This window comes from Erythrolamprus reginae, chromosome 8 (assembly GCF_031021105.1).
Source record: "Erythrolamprus reginae isolate rEryReg1 chromosome 8, rEryReg1.hap1, whole genome shotgun sequence".
Taxonomy (NCBI): domain Eukaryota; kingdom Metazoa; phylum Chordata; class Lepidosauria; order Squamata; family Dipsadidae; genus Erythrolamprus; species Erythrolamprus reginae.
The window spans coordinates 13,731,014-13,744,272 of record NC_091957.1 but is presented as its reverse complement, the minus strand read 5'-3'; the positions used below and the strand labels follow the sequence as shown (position 1 = coordinate 13,744,272).

General features: G+C 46.9%; 1 protein-coding gene across 1 annotated transcript in view; it reads left to right on the top strand.

Annotated features, from left to right (window-relative positions):
* The window catches only part of COL5A1 (collagen type V alpha 1 chain), a 243,625-nt gene that overhangs the window by 124,378 nt on the left and 105,988 nt on the right, over window positions 1-13,259 (top strand). Inside the window, 5 exon segments of the mRNA XM_070758910.1 lie at window positions 90-182; window positions 3,415-3,471; window positions 7,837-7,890; window positions 9,682-9,735; window positions 12,302-12,355. Of these exon segments, the coding sequence (XP_070615011.1) occupies window positions 90-182; window positions 3,415-3,471; window positions 7,837-7,890; window positions 9,682-9,735; window positions 12,302-12,355 (312 nt within the window).

Here is a 13,259-nt window from a genome sequence, read left to right as displayed (position 1 = left end):
CACTTGTTTTCTTTGGTGCCTGGTTGCATTTTGTTAGGTTGTTGGTTTGCTCAGCCAAGCGTTGACTCTCTGCTCTTGCTCCCTTGCAGTTCCGGTTCAGCGGGGGCGGAGACGGGGGCGCGAAAGGACCATCAATCTCCACCCAGGAGGCCCAAGCCAAGGCCATCCTGCAGCATGCCAGAGTGAGTAGTGTCCTCCGTGGCCCATTGGAACCAGCCAGATTCGCTTAACAACCATGTTTGCAAACTTAACAAGTGCAGTGCTTCACTTAACAATGGTGGCAAGATAGGTTGCAAAATGGGGCAAAACTCACTTAATTGTGTTGCTTAGTGATGGGAATTTTGGGGTTCAATTGTCAACAACTGCCTGTATGTAGCCTTGAGCCCACCCACCCTTCCCGTAGATGCTTAGTGGGAGAGGGGGGGTTGAAAGTATCCACTTGTGACTCAGAAATGGTGCTTTGGGGTTACTGGAATGTTGTTTTCCTCTCAATTGCCAGGCAGGAAGGCAGAGTCAGCAACCCATGGCTGGTTCAGCATCCCAGAATGACTCGTGGGTCATTCTGCCGCGTGTGAACAGTTCTGACTTGCCCAGGTCCCCCCTAAAACTCTCTGAAACCCCACAGTTGCAGAAGACAAGAATGATTTGAGCTGCATCGCAACACCTTGAATCCTCACCAGATGGCAGCAGAGAGATTGACTTTCTTTCTCCTGGCCTGCCCTCTGTGGGTGCCTCTTGCAGCCACTGGGCCAAAAGTGGTTGGTGTCAGAGTTGCAAGTAATAGTAACAGTAACAGTAACAGTAACAACGGTTGCAAGTAATAGTAATAACTCCAAGGCAGGTAGATTCTTCAGAGAACAGCTTCATTGGAAACATCACATTGGCACAGATCTGGTGAAAACTGACTCTCAAGGTTCCTGTAGTTTTCACCTAGTTCAGGAGCAGGCAAAGTCAGCTCTTCTATGGCACGAGGACTTCAACTCCCAGAATTCCTGAATCATTCATGCTACCGCAGGAATTCTGGGAGCTGAAGTCCGCGTGTCTTAGAAGAGTCAACTCTTCCTTAAAAGAGAACATCCCCCCCCCCAATCTCAAAATAATCAGCCACATGGTTCAATCAAGGCTGTCCGGTCGTCCGGTGACCTCACTCCTCCTTCCATGATCCAAGTGTGAGAACGTCCTTGGTTCTCAAGAGAAAGTATTTTGTTTTGGCTACACAAACCCCTCAATTTCTAACCCCCCCTCCGTCAGCTCCAATTATGACAACATTGAAGCTCCCAGATGGATCTGCTTCAGGTTGACAGTCCGTGTTCTTCTGCCCCAACATACATGTGGTTCTACCAAGGGCTCCCTGCTCCTTGTGGGACAGCCCTTGCATGCAGATCGGTTTAAAGGCCCTCCTGCACCTTCTGACCTGATTATGGGATTTTAAATCTGGCTTTAAGCCTTGCAGCCTTTTGGGAAATATGACACATTATCTTGAATTTTGCTCTGGAAATCCAGGTTTTATTGTCTTTTGCTTCCTCTTTTAATTGGGCAGCAGTTAAACACTCAACTCCCATTCACCGCCTAATCTGTGTTTCTGTGACTGTTCTAGTTGCAGGGCTGGGTGGGTTTTAATTACAGAAGGAGATAATCACAAAGTCTTTTAAGGTATTGAATTCGAGCAATGGAACACATTTGTCCCTGCAAGGTATAAACTGTGGACAGCCCCATTACCTGGCCAAAGATTTATTGACTCTTGTGAAGCGTCGTGCCTTTTTAATTAGTGGGTTTTTTAATATATATATATAGCTATATATAAATAAATAAATTAAAAAAGAGAGAAAGAAAGAATAAAAATAAAACACGACACTGACATTTTAAGCTCTTTGTGTAGCGATATAAAATCGGTGTTAAATTATTACAGATTCTCCGACTTCTCACCTCCTACCTCTCTATCTGGATCTGGGATATATATAGCTATACTGTGTATATATATATATATTATTTTGGTGCACTGAGAATATGACTATATTTGCCTTAGGGAAGTCAGTCTCAGGAGTTTGTCTGTCCCGATTTTCTTGGGAGGAAATCCACCCCCACCCCCCAAGTTTCCTTTGGCTCTTTCCAGCTGTAACACTTTGCCCAACTCGTAATGCTGAGCGTGCAAAATGCACTGATTCTGATGACAGAATCGATTTGATCCCTCTTTCTGGGTGAAACAATTGAGTTTGTAGTGTGCCTCCATCCTCAAAAAACTAACCAGGGATTGCCTGTTCCCCGTAGTGTGAATGCTTTAAAGTGCCCTGTGTCGCAATGTGAATACAGTGTGTGGGTGTTTATATGGTATAGTTGGTTTCATTAAGTTCTGCAGAGCCGTGCACAAAATACATATCCCAAGAACCATTGGAGGGTGAAAGATCGGACGTTGGACTGCCCTGGACAAAGTTCAGTCCTAGTACAGCAGCCCTCTACTCTCCTCCCTCACCTCCCTCCCTCTCTCCTCTCCACGCTTCTCCTCTCAACTCCCCCTCTCCCTTCATCTCTCCCTCCTCTCCCCTCTTCTCCTCTCCACCCCCCCTCTCTCCCCTCCTCTCTCTCTCCTCTCCTCTATCCCCTCTTCTCCTCTCCCCCTCTCTCCTCTCCCCCTCTCTCCTCTTTCCCTCCTCCCTCTCTCCTCCCTACTCCTCTCCTCTCCTATCCACCCCTCTCCCCTCCTCTCTCTCTCCTCTCCTCTATCCCCTCCTCTCATCTCCCCCTCTCTCCTCTCCCCCTCTCTCCTCTTTCCCTCCTCCCTCTCTCCTCCCTACTCCTCTCCTCTCCTATCCACCCCACTCCCCTTCTCTCCTCTTTCCCCTCCTCCCTCTCTTTTCCCCACTCCTCTCCACTCTATTCCCCTCCGCTCCTCTCCCCTTCTCCTCTTCCCTCTCTTCTCTCCTCCCCTCCTCTGTTCCTTCTCGCCCCCTCTTCTCCCTGCTTCCTCTCCTTCCTCCCTCCCTTTCTCCTTTCCCCCTCTCTCTACTTTCTCTCCTCTCCACTCCATTCCCCTCCGCTCCTCTCCCCCTCTCCATGCCTTTCCCATTCCTCTTGCCCTGGATTCCCCTCCCCTCCCCGAAGCCCTCTCTAGCTTCCTGCCTGTTTCTTCCAGCATCCGGATAAAGATGGCTTCAATGCTTCCTCAGGTGCACAAACCTTTTATTCCAAATTGTGGAGAGCGGCTCGTCCCTTATACCTGACCCCTCCCTCCCTCCATCTCCGGCTATAAGCAAGAAGCACCCGAGCCAGATGCTTTCAACCACCAGCGGGGCTGCTGAAGCTGCCAAGAGGGGCTTTCAGGGGCCCTGCAGCCCCCCCTTCCTGGAGAGACCCACCTCAAGGTGGCTCTCCAGATCCTGGCAGGGTTCCTCATGCTGTTCTTCTCTTTTCCTGCAGCTGGCTTTGCGGGGACCAGCGGGTCCAATGGGACTTACCGGAAGACCAGGCCCCATGGTGAGTCAATCCACAGCACTGGGCACCCCTTCCCAGGACATTGGGACAGACGGGTGTACAGCAGCCCACTTGGTCCCCCTTCAGTGAGGGAACTGTGGCTCCTGGTCTCTGCCCAGGCCTGGGATAAATATTTATGACTCCGGAAACATTTTGAAATGTGCTTTCTATTTTGTGAGGCATGGGGCGTAACCTGAAGGCACTGGGGTCGTTGAAGGTACCCAAAATTGCATCATCACGTCCTTCTTAATTTTGTGGAGGTTGGTGGGTCTACGGAGAGGGGCGGCATACAAATCCAATACATTATTATTATTAAAAATTAAAAATTATTATTATGGACGACGTGCCTGGAGGGTAGTAACGTTTTCAGTTTAACTTCAGAAGAGAAGGATTTAGGGGTAGTGATTTCTGACAGTATCAAAATGGGTGAACAGTGCAGTCAGGCGGTAGGGAAAGCAAGTAGGATGCTTGGCTGCATAGCTAGAGGTATAACAAGCAAGAAGAGGGAGATTATGATCCCGCTATATAGAGCGCTGGTGAGACCACATTTGGAATACTGTGTTCAGTTCTGGAGACCTCACCTACAAAAAGATATTGACAAAATTGAATGGGTCCAAAGACGGGCTACAAGAATGGTGGAAGGTCTTAAGCATAAAACGTATCAGGAAAGACTTCATGAACTCAATCTTTATAGTCTGAAGGACAGAAGGAAAAGAGGGGACATGATCAAAACGTTTAAATATGTTAAAGGGTTAAATAAGGTCCAGGAGGGAAGTGTTTTTAATAGGAAAGTGAACACAAGAACAAGGGGACACAATCTGAAGTTAGTTGGGGGAAAGATCAAAAGCAACATGAGAAAATATTATTTTACTGAAAGAGTAGTAGATCCTTGGAACAACTTCCAGAAGACATGGTAGATAAATCCACAGTAACTGAATTTAAACATGCCTGGGATAAACATATATCCATCCTAAGATAAAATACAGGAAATAGTATAAGGGCAGACTAGATGGACCATGAGGTCTTTTTCTGCGGTCAGACTTCTATGTTTCTATGTTTCATGTAAGTGAAACAACAAATAGTCCAACAAAGAATCCTCGGAGAGGGGCGGCATATAAATCCAATTAAATAAATAAATAAATAAATAAATAAATTAAATAAATAAATGCAGCCCCTATTATTCTGGTGTTAAGGGACACCCGTTTTCCAAAAGCTTTACAGACACACGTGTACACGGCAACCACACTGGCCAAGAATGATGCCAAGCTCTCACTGTTTTGTGGGGGGTGGGATTTGTTACCCAAACTTCTTTGCAGAGCACAAAGGGGCTTCACCCCCCCTGGTCCAAGTGCCACAACGGATGTCCAAGTGCCGCCTCTATGTTGGTTGAGGCAGGCAGGGTTCCCTCGGGTCCCATTTGTTGGGGATCCAGGGAAAGGGAGGGTCTTGCCTTCTCTTTCTGCTCGAGATCCCCATGGACAATTGGGGGGGCCCTGTGGGACGCAGAATGCTGGACTCGAGGGGCTTTGGCCCGATTCAGCAGGGCTCTTCTTAGGTTCTTATGTTGGTCACAGGGGATATGCGATCCTGTGCTTGCAAAAGATACTGAGAGAACCAGTCCCAAAGCTCAAATCGATTCATGTATTTGCTTTCTGCAGTTCATGTCAGCAGAAATTTTGCCACATTTATTTATTTATTTATTAGATTTGTATGCCGCCCCTCTCCACAGACTCGGGGCGGCTCATAGCAATAATGAAACAATGTACAACAAATCTAATATTTAAAAGTAACTAAAACCCCCTTATTTAAAAAGCAAGACATACACACAAACATACCATGCATAAACTCTATAGGCCTGGGGGAGATATCTCAATTCCCCATGCCTGATGGCATAGGTAGGTTTTAAGGAGTTTACGAAAGGCAAGGAGGGTGGGGGCAATCCTAATCACTGGGAGGAGCTGGTTCCAGAGGGTCGGGGCCGCCACAGAAAAGGCTCTTCCCCTGGGTCCCGCCAGACAACATTGTTTAGTCGACGGGACCCAGAGAAGGCCAACTCTGTGGGACCTAACTGGTATTGCTTTCTTTTCTTTTCTTTTCAAGTTTTGTTTATTAGTTTTCACATAAAGAACTGGATCTGATATACCTGGGATAAAACAGCCTGGTTCTCTGACTTTGGACCGCAATTTTCCCTGCTGACAAACTTTTCATTGCTGATAAACCTAGTGAAGGAGTCGGGAGGGGTGACGTTTTGGAGGCAGGAGTTGGAAAACGGAATAAACTCTTCCTCTTGGAAGAATTAAACATCAAGGGCAGAATCCATTGAAAGTTAGGTTGGAAGGGCCCAACCCCTTCGTAGGCAGGGACGCAACATTACTTGACACGTGACTACTAGTCTCTGTTTAAGGACCCCCATCTCAGAATATCTCCAGGATTGCTTTCTGCTGCAGTAATCCCAGCGACCAGTTAGGTCCCACAGAGTCGGTCTTCTCCGGGTCCCATCGACTAAACAATGTCGTTTGGCGGGACCCAGGGGAAGAGCCTTCTCTGTGGTGACCCTGACCCTCTGGAATCAGCTCCCCCCAGAGATCAGAATTGCCCCCACCCTCCTCGCCTTTTGTAAGCTCCTTAAAACCCACCTCTGTCGTCAGGCATGGAGGAATTGAGATACTACTTTTCCCCCAGGCCTATACAATTTATGCATGGTATGTTTGTGTGTATGCTTGGTTTTAATAAGGGTTTTTAGTTATTTTAAATATTAGATTTGTTGTACGCTGTTTTATTATTGTTGTTAGCCGCCCCGAGTCTATGGAGAGGGGCGGCATACAAATCTAATGAATGAATGAATGTACCCCCTCTCCCCTGTGAGCTGGGGGTCTTCCCTGCAAATAGCTTCATAATCCAAAATCGGCTTTCAGGTCACTTAGTTGCCTTTTTCTCCTCCTCTCTTTTGGAAGAACAACAGTCATCACATGGAAGGCAATTATTCAGCCCTTTAGATGCACTTGAAGCACCGATCGGGCTTTCCATCTCAGCCTCCTGTTGACTCTCATTACTTGTCAATAGTCATTATTTAGCAGCTTGAATCCTGTTGAGTTAATTTCCTTAACGCCTGCTGAGAATAGGACTTAAAAGGGTAGAGTCGGCAGCGCATCTTTAAGATGGCTTTTAACATCCACCCCTATTTATTTAACTTTTTTACTCCTTATACTTCTCTTTTCCTAAATATTTTATACAATCTGAATCCTACTTTTCTACTTACTTTTCTACAAATACACTTTTTACTATCCTTACTACCATTTATTATTCTTATAGGTACTAATTAACATGATAAGATAGATAAATGAATTATTGATAGTAATAAGATACAAATGTGAACACTGAATTTTTGTTACAATGTAAGATATATATTTTGAAATGCAATACCATGTAATAAATACCCTTACCCTTTTTAATTTATGTATCCCCCTCCTCCTCCCCCCACTTACTCTTTGTTAATTAATAAACTTTATTTAAATAAAATAAAATAAATCCGAAACAGTGTGGGCTAGATGAGCCTTGGGATCCCTTCCTTCTGCATTTCTGCAATTCTTAAATCCATTCGGCACCCCTTGGGGGTTCCTCGCCTCTCCTGCCTGGAGGCAGCTGGACCCTTGTACAAGTCCCTTATCAGTTCTGTGATACTTAGCTTGCAGCTGTGGGGCAATTCACAATCCTTCTTTCACAAAGTGAAACACACTTTGCTCTGATTTAGTTTCAAAGCGGGGAAAAATCAGCACACAAAAGGTCAAAGTCAGTAAAGCAGTCACGAAACACAACGATCAGATAATCCTCCACAATGGCCAAACCCACAGGCTGCTATTTATAGCAGCCTCACTAATTACCACAGCCCCACCCAACCATAGGTGGCCTCATTTTCTTTGATAATAATCTCTCAGTTGTTGTTGCCTATGCATCGCTCTCCGCATGCGTGGCTGTATCATTAACTCTTGTTCTGAATCCAAGGAGGAGCTAGATAATTGATCTCCTTCTGAGCTGTCTGCCCCACTCTCCTCCTCCCTGACACTCATGTCTTCTTGGTCAGAGAAGCCTTCATCAGTAGATTCCACCGGGGGCAAAACAGGCCTGCAGCATGTGGATGTCTCCCCCCACATCCACAGTCCTTGGGGCAGGAACTGGGCCAGAGCTAACCACAATACCTAATAAAGCAGCTTCCTTGGTTTGCCATCTCTGTGGTCATTTGCACCCATTCCTCCCCACTGGCCCTTATTTATTTTATTTATCAATTCGGTTTCTATGCCGCCCTTTTCCTGAGACTCGAGGGTTGTTTTCCTGACGTGCCTCATTTTAATAGTGTTTCTTTTCACACAGGGACCCCCAGGCGGAGGAGGAATCAAAGGTGAATCCGGAGACATGGGTCCTCAGGTAGGAATGATTTGCAAGGCGGACGTGGTCTTTTCGTGGCCGGACTTGGAGGGGCAGTGGGCAGCTCTGCTTTGCCTCCCGAGTCTAACTGAATTTGACTAAAATGCTTTCTAAAATTAATCATCGTCTCCTTTTAATAACCCCACAATCCCTTCCTGGGTGGAGTCTAGGCAATCGAATGGAGCTAGCAGAGTGTTTCAATAGCCAGATGCCTTCCCCTGTTGCCAGTGCAGAGTTTTTGTTCAGCAGATATATTCTCAGTGTGGCCGGAAGGCGAACTACAGTGATACCTTGTCTTACAAACTTAATTGGTTCCGGGACGAGGTTCTTAAGGTGAAAAGTTTGTAAGACGAAACAATGTTTCCCATAGGAATCAATGGAAAAGCGATTAATGCGTGCAAGCCCAAAATTCACCCCTTTTGCCAGCCGAAGCGCCCGTTTTTGCGCTGCTGGGATTCCCTTGAGGCTCCCCTCCATGGGAAACCACACCTCCGAACTTCTGTGTTTTTGAGATGCTGCAGGGGAATCCCAGCATTGCAAAAATGAGCGCTTTGCTGGCAACGGAAGTCCGGAGGTGGGGTTTCCCAGCAAAGGGAGCATCAGTGAAATTGCAGCGTCGCAAAAACACCAAAGTCCTCGAAACCCCACCTCTGGACCTCTGTGGTTTTGCGATGCTGCAATTTCACTGAGGCTCCCCTCGCTGGGAAACCCCACCTTTGGACTTCCATTGCCAGCAAAGTGCCCATTTTTGTGCTACTGGGATTCCCCTGCAGCATCACAAAAACATGGAAGTCCGGAGTTGGGGTTTCCCAGCTGCAGCGGTGGGTTTGTAAGGTGAAAATAGTTTGTAAGAAGAGGCAAAAAAATCTTAAACCCCGGGTTTGTATCTTGAAAAGTTTGTATGACGAGGCGTTTGTAAGACGAGGTGTCACTGTATCTGCTTCTACCTACCATGTTTCCCCGAAAATAAGACACTGTCTTATATTCATTTTTGCTCCAAAAGTTGTGCTACGTCTTTTTTTTTTTTGGGGGGGGGGTGCCTTACATTTCTCAAATAAGACAAATTCACAGGCAGAAAAGCTGACATCCCCCAAAGAAAGTGTACCGTACGGTACACTGATTACGGTACAGTACCTGTCAGTATGGCACCCACACACACAAACGACGGCACTTATATGGTACAACAGTATACTCCCGCTATTGCAGCTTCCGGTCACCAGAGGAACTACAGTCTACGCACTGTAGTGGAGACTGTAATGGCGGTGAGACAGCAGCAGACTGTGTCTGCTGTACTGGACGGTACAAAGCGATGGAAGGGGCCAGCAGGGGACGCCACATTATTAGGATACCGCTATGAACAGCTTTGAATGGTACCGTATGTTTTTCCTCCGTACCGTATGTAAACTTGACTACGCCTTATTTGGGGGGGTGCCTTATATTAGCTAATTCTGCAAAACATCTGACATGCCTTACTTTCTGGGTACATCTTATTTTCGGGGAAACAGGGTAGGATCGAGCTCCCAGCCTCCGTACCACCCACTCTTGAATTTTGCAGTCTCCCAAATAATTATTCTGGGCGGACGCATGAACACAGTGTCAATGCACCCAGGAGCAGAGATGCTACTCTGGAACTCCCTTCCCTCCCTCTCCATCCCGTGGAGGGCCTGGGGTCTCATTGGGGATGGGAGTCCTTGGGCCTTCCCTCCAAGCCCTCGTGTGCGGAAGAAAAGAACTGGGCTTCCCCCCCCAACACCTCAGGTTCTGATTCTTCTTTGATTCCATTTATTCCAGGGTCCACGAGGGGTTCAAGGTCCTCCAGGTCCACCAGGGAAACCAGGACGGCGGGTAGGTAAACTCTGAAACGGCTGGCAAGGCCTGGGCAATCTTGGCATGTGCAAATGTTCGATGCAAATCCTTGGTCTTGGCCTAAAGCAGTGGTCCCCAAACTATGGCCCGCGGTCTGGATGCGGTCCGCTGAGGTCTTTTAACCGGCCCGTGGCAGCACACGAGATTTTACCGATCGATATAATAATCTCCCAAATCTCCTGTCCACTCACCGCGGTCGGCTGCTGAGCGAGGAGGAGGTGGAGAGGCAAGAGGCGGGGAGGAAAGCGGGCCTGCAATTGGCCCCTTTCTTTGCCGCCTTTAGGGAGAGAAACTGCTGCTGCCCTATGGCAGAGCAGCAACAGTTCTTCTCCCTAAAGACGAGAAAGAAAGGGGCCAATTGCAGGCCCGCTTTCCTCCCCGCCTCTTGCCTCTCCACCTCCTCCCCACCTCCTCCATGGTGTGTGGATGGGAGATTCAGGAAATTCAGTTTGAAAGTTTGCCCGAATCCCCCCCCCCCCGGGGTCCGGTGCTGAGGGTCCAATCAACGTCCAGCATGATGTTATGTGAAGCTCATCTTCATCGCCCATCTGGAGTCCTAGACGGTTAATAAATAATAATAAAAGTAATATTAGCATGTGTTGGAAGAAAAATCCTTCTGGTTGCGCTCCAAGCCAGGAGAAAGAAGACAATATGGAGGCCGATTGGAAAGAAAGTTTGTTGATGAAGCAGAACCACACAAAAAAACCAGCATGCAAATTTTGGGTCAGCTGAAAAACAATTGAGTAAGAGGAAGGATTCGTAATATGGTTCTATGTTGTGGAAGTTTTGGGATTTGTGCAATATGAGCTTTGTGTTTCTAAAAAGATGTCAGGCAATTCCTATGGTGGCTAATGGCTTTTGTCCAGTGTTGGGTCTTGAGTGAAGGGCTCCTTGTTCTACCCCTCTGCTTTTGTTAACTGTCAAACTTTGCTGCAAGGAGTTTCTCGAATTGCCCTGTCTTGAATGGGCTTCTGCTGGCAGCATTGAGCTGGAGTGGTGCAGCAGGTAGACTGCTGTACTGCAGGCCACTGAAGCTGACTGTAGATCTGTAGGTCAGTGGTTCAAATCTCATCACCAGCTCAAGGTTGACTCAGCCTTCCATCCTTCCTAGGTGGGTAAAATGAGGACCCAGATTGTGGGGGCAATAGACTGGTTCTGTTAAAAAGTACTATTGCTAACATGTTGTAAGCCGCCCTGAGTCTAAGGAGAAGGGCGGCATAAAAATCGAATAAATATATATAAATATATATTTGCTTTGCTTATGAATGGATCCATCTATATAGTTGGCTTCCTCTTTCAATATGCTCTCTATCTCCATTAGTGCTGGCAGCTACTGTGGGTTATTAAGAAAGACTGGGGGCTGCTTTAAAAAAAACATGTTTCTCCATTTCTCCTTTAGGGAAATACATTATTCTGCCTTTTTTAAAAATAGTTCCTAAAATATTTCATTCTTCTGAGGGAATTTTGAGGGGGTGCTGCCCACGCACGCATGACTTTAGTTCCCTAGTCTGACCTGCCTGCTACTGAACTTTGCGGAACTCCTTGGGACCAGGGCCCGCAATTTGGGGAGCCGCTCCGAGTCTCCGGAGAGGGGCGGCATTCAACTCTAATTAATAATAATAATAATAATAATAATAATAATAATAATAATAATAATAATGTGAAACAATCGATCACATACTCAGCTGCTGCAAAAAGATCGCACACACTGACTACAAGCAAAGACATGATGCTGTGGCAAAGATGATCCACTGGAACTTGTGCTGGAACTACCATTTACCAGTGGCAAAGAACTGGTGGGATCTTTAAGCCCGAAAAAGTGGTCGAAAATGAGCAAGAAAAACTACTGTGGGACTTCCGACTTCAGACTGACCGAATTCTGAAGCATAACACACCAGACATCCTGATTGTGGAGAAAAAGAAAGTATGGATCATCGACATCGCAATCCCAAGGCACAGCAGAATTGAGGAGAAGCAGCTAGAGAAATTAGTGAAATACGAAGATCTAAAAATCGAGCTGCAACGACTCTGGCATAAGCCAGTGAAAGTGGTCCCAGTGGTACTTGGCATGCTGGGTGCAGTGCCAAGGGATCTCAGCGGACATTTGAAAACCATCGGAATTGACAAAATCTCCATTTGTCAATTGCAAAAGGCCACTTTACTGGGATCAGCAAACATAATTCGCCGCTACATCACACAGTCCTAGGTGCTTGGGAAGCGCCCGACTGGTGATGAAATACGAAATCCAGCATAATGATCTCGTTTGCTGTGTTGTATTTACATAATAATAATAATAATAATAATAATAATAATAATAATAATAATAATAAAGACGGGGAGTATGCAGTCATGGCTTACAGCAGGCCAGCTCTGGAGCCCGCCAGATACTTTGTGAAGAATACACGGGGGGGGGGGAGAAGAGAAGGAAGCGGTGGACGTTGGAGTGGACCGTCCGGTGACTTTACTTCAGCGCCAGAGCAATTTTGTTTTGCTTCTCCTGGATCTAGTTTGGCTGCTGAATTCCCTGTTTCCTCTCTCATTTTAGGGACGGGCTGGCAGTGACGGTGCTCGGGGGATGCCAGGCCAAACGGGACCGAAGGTAAGTGGGCCCCACTGTTCCATCCCTGCCGTTCTTTCCCCTTCCCAGAGGGTCTTTCCCAGGAGCATTCGGGGGGGGGGGGGCAATTCCACGCTGCGTGGCCATTTTCACAACCGCCTTCCTTCCCTGGCCTCGCTGGGCTTCCATCAAAAAGAGACAAGCAGTAACGCAGAATCTCAACGCAGGGATGTTTGCCTGGAAGTTTATTTATTTTATTTATTTATTTTGTCCAATACACAATGAGAGTTTTAGAGACCGTCCTGGAGAACTTGTTGTTAGCCGCCCCGAGTCTGCGGAGAGGGGCAGCATACAAATCCAATCAATCAATAAATCAATAAATAAATAAACTTTAAAATAATATTTTCTCACATTGCTTCTGATATTAGTTGCAGGAAAGATCAGAAGCAACATGAGAAAATATTGTTTGACTGAAAGAGTCATAGATGCTTGGGACAAACTCCCAGCAGATATATATATTGTATATTAGCAGGTTTAAGTGGCTGATTATGGAGGTACTTAACGTGGGAAGAGATGTGGGGAGGGGAAGGAGAGAAGGAGGAGGACTGCAAATCATCTGCTTCTTCTCTTCTGAGTCTCTCTCGTCTCCGAAGCCTGAGCTCCTGGGTGGAGGGAGAGAGGAGCTGGCAGGGGCATAATTTATGACTGGAGAGAGAGGGGAGAACTAATTCCAACAGGCGAGGTTGTACAAGGATGCTCCGTGACTCAGGAGAATTCCCCATCCATCAGCGCTCCCCTCGTAGATCCTACCAAGACAGCTTAAACTGCTTTCGGAAAGATCCAGGCCATCCATTTGTGGGAAGAAATATCCATTTGGCTCCATTCCAAGCCGAGGGGAAAAAGCACCGGAGACGAGATGGAGGCTGGAGGCGGATTGGGAAGATGG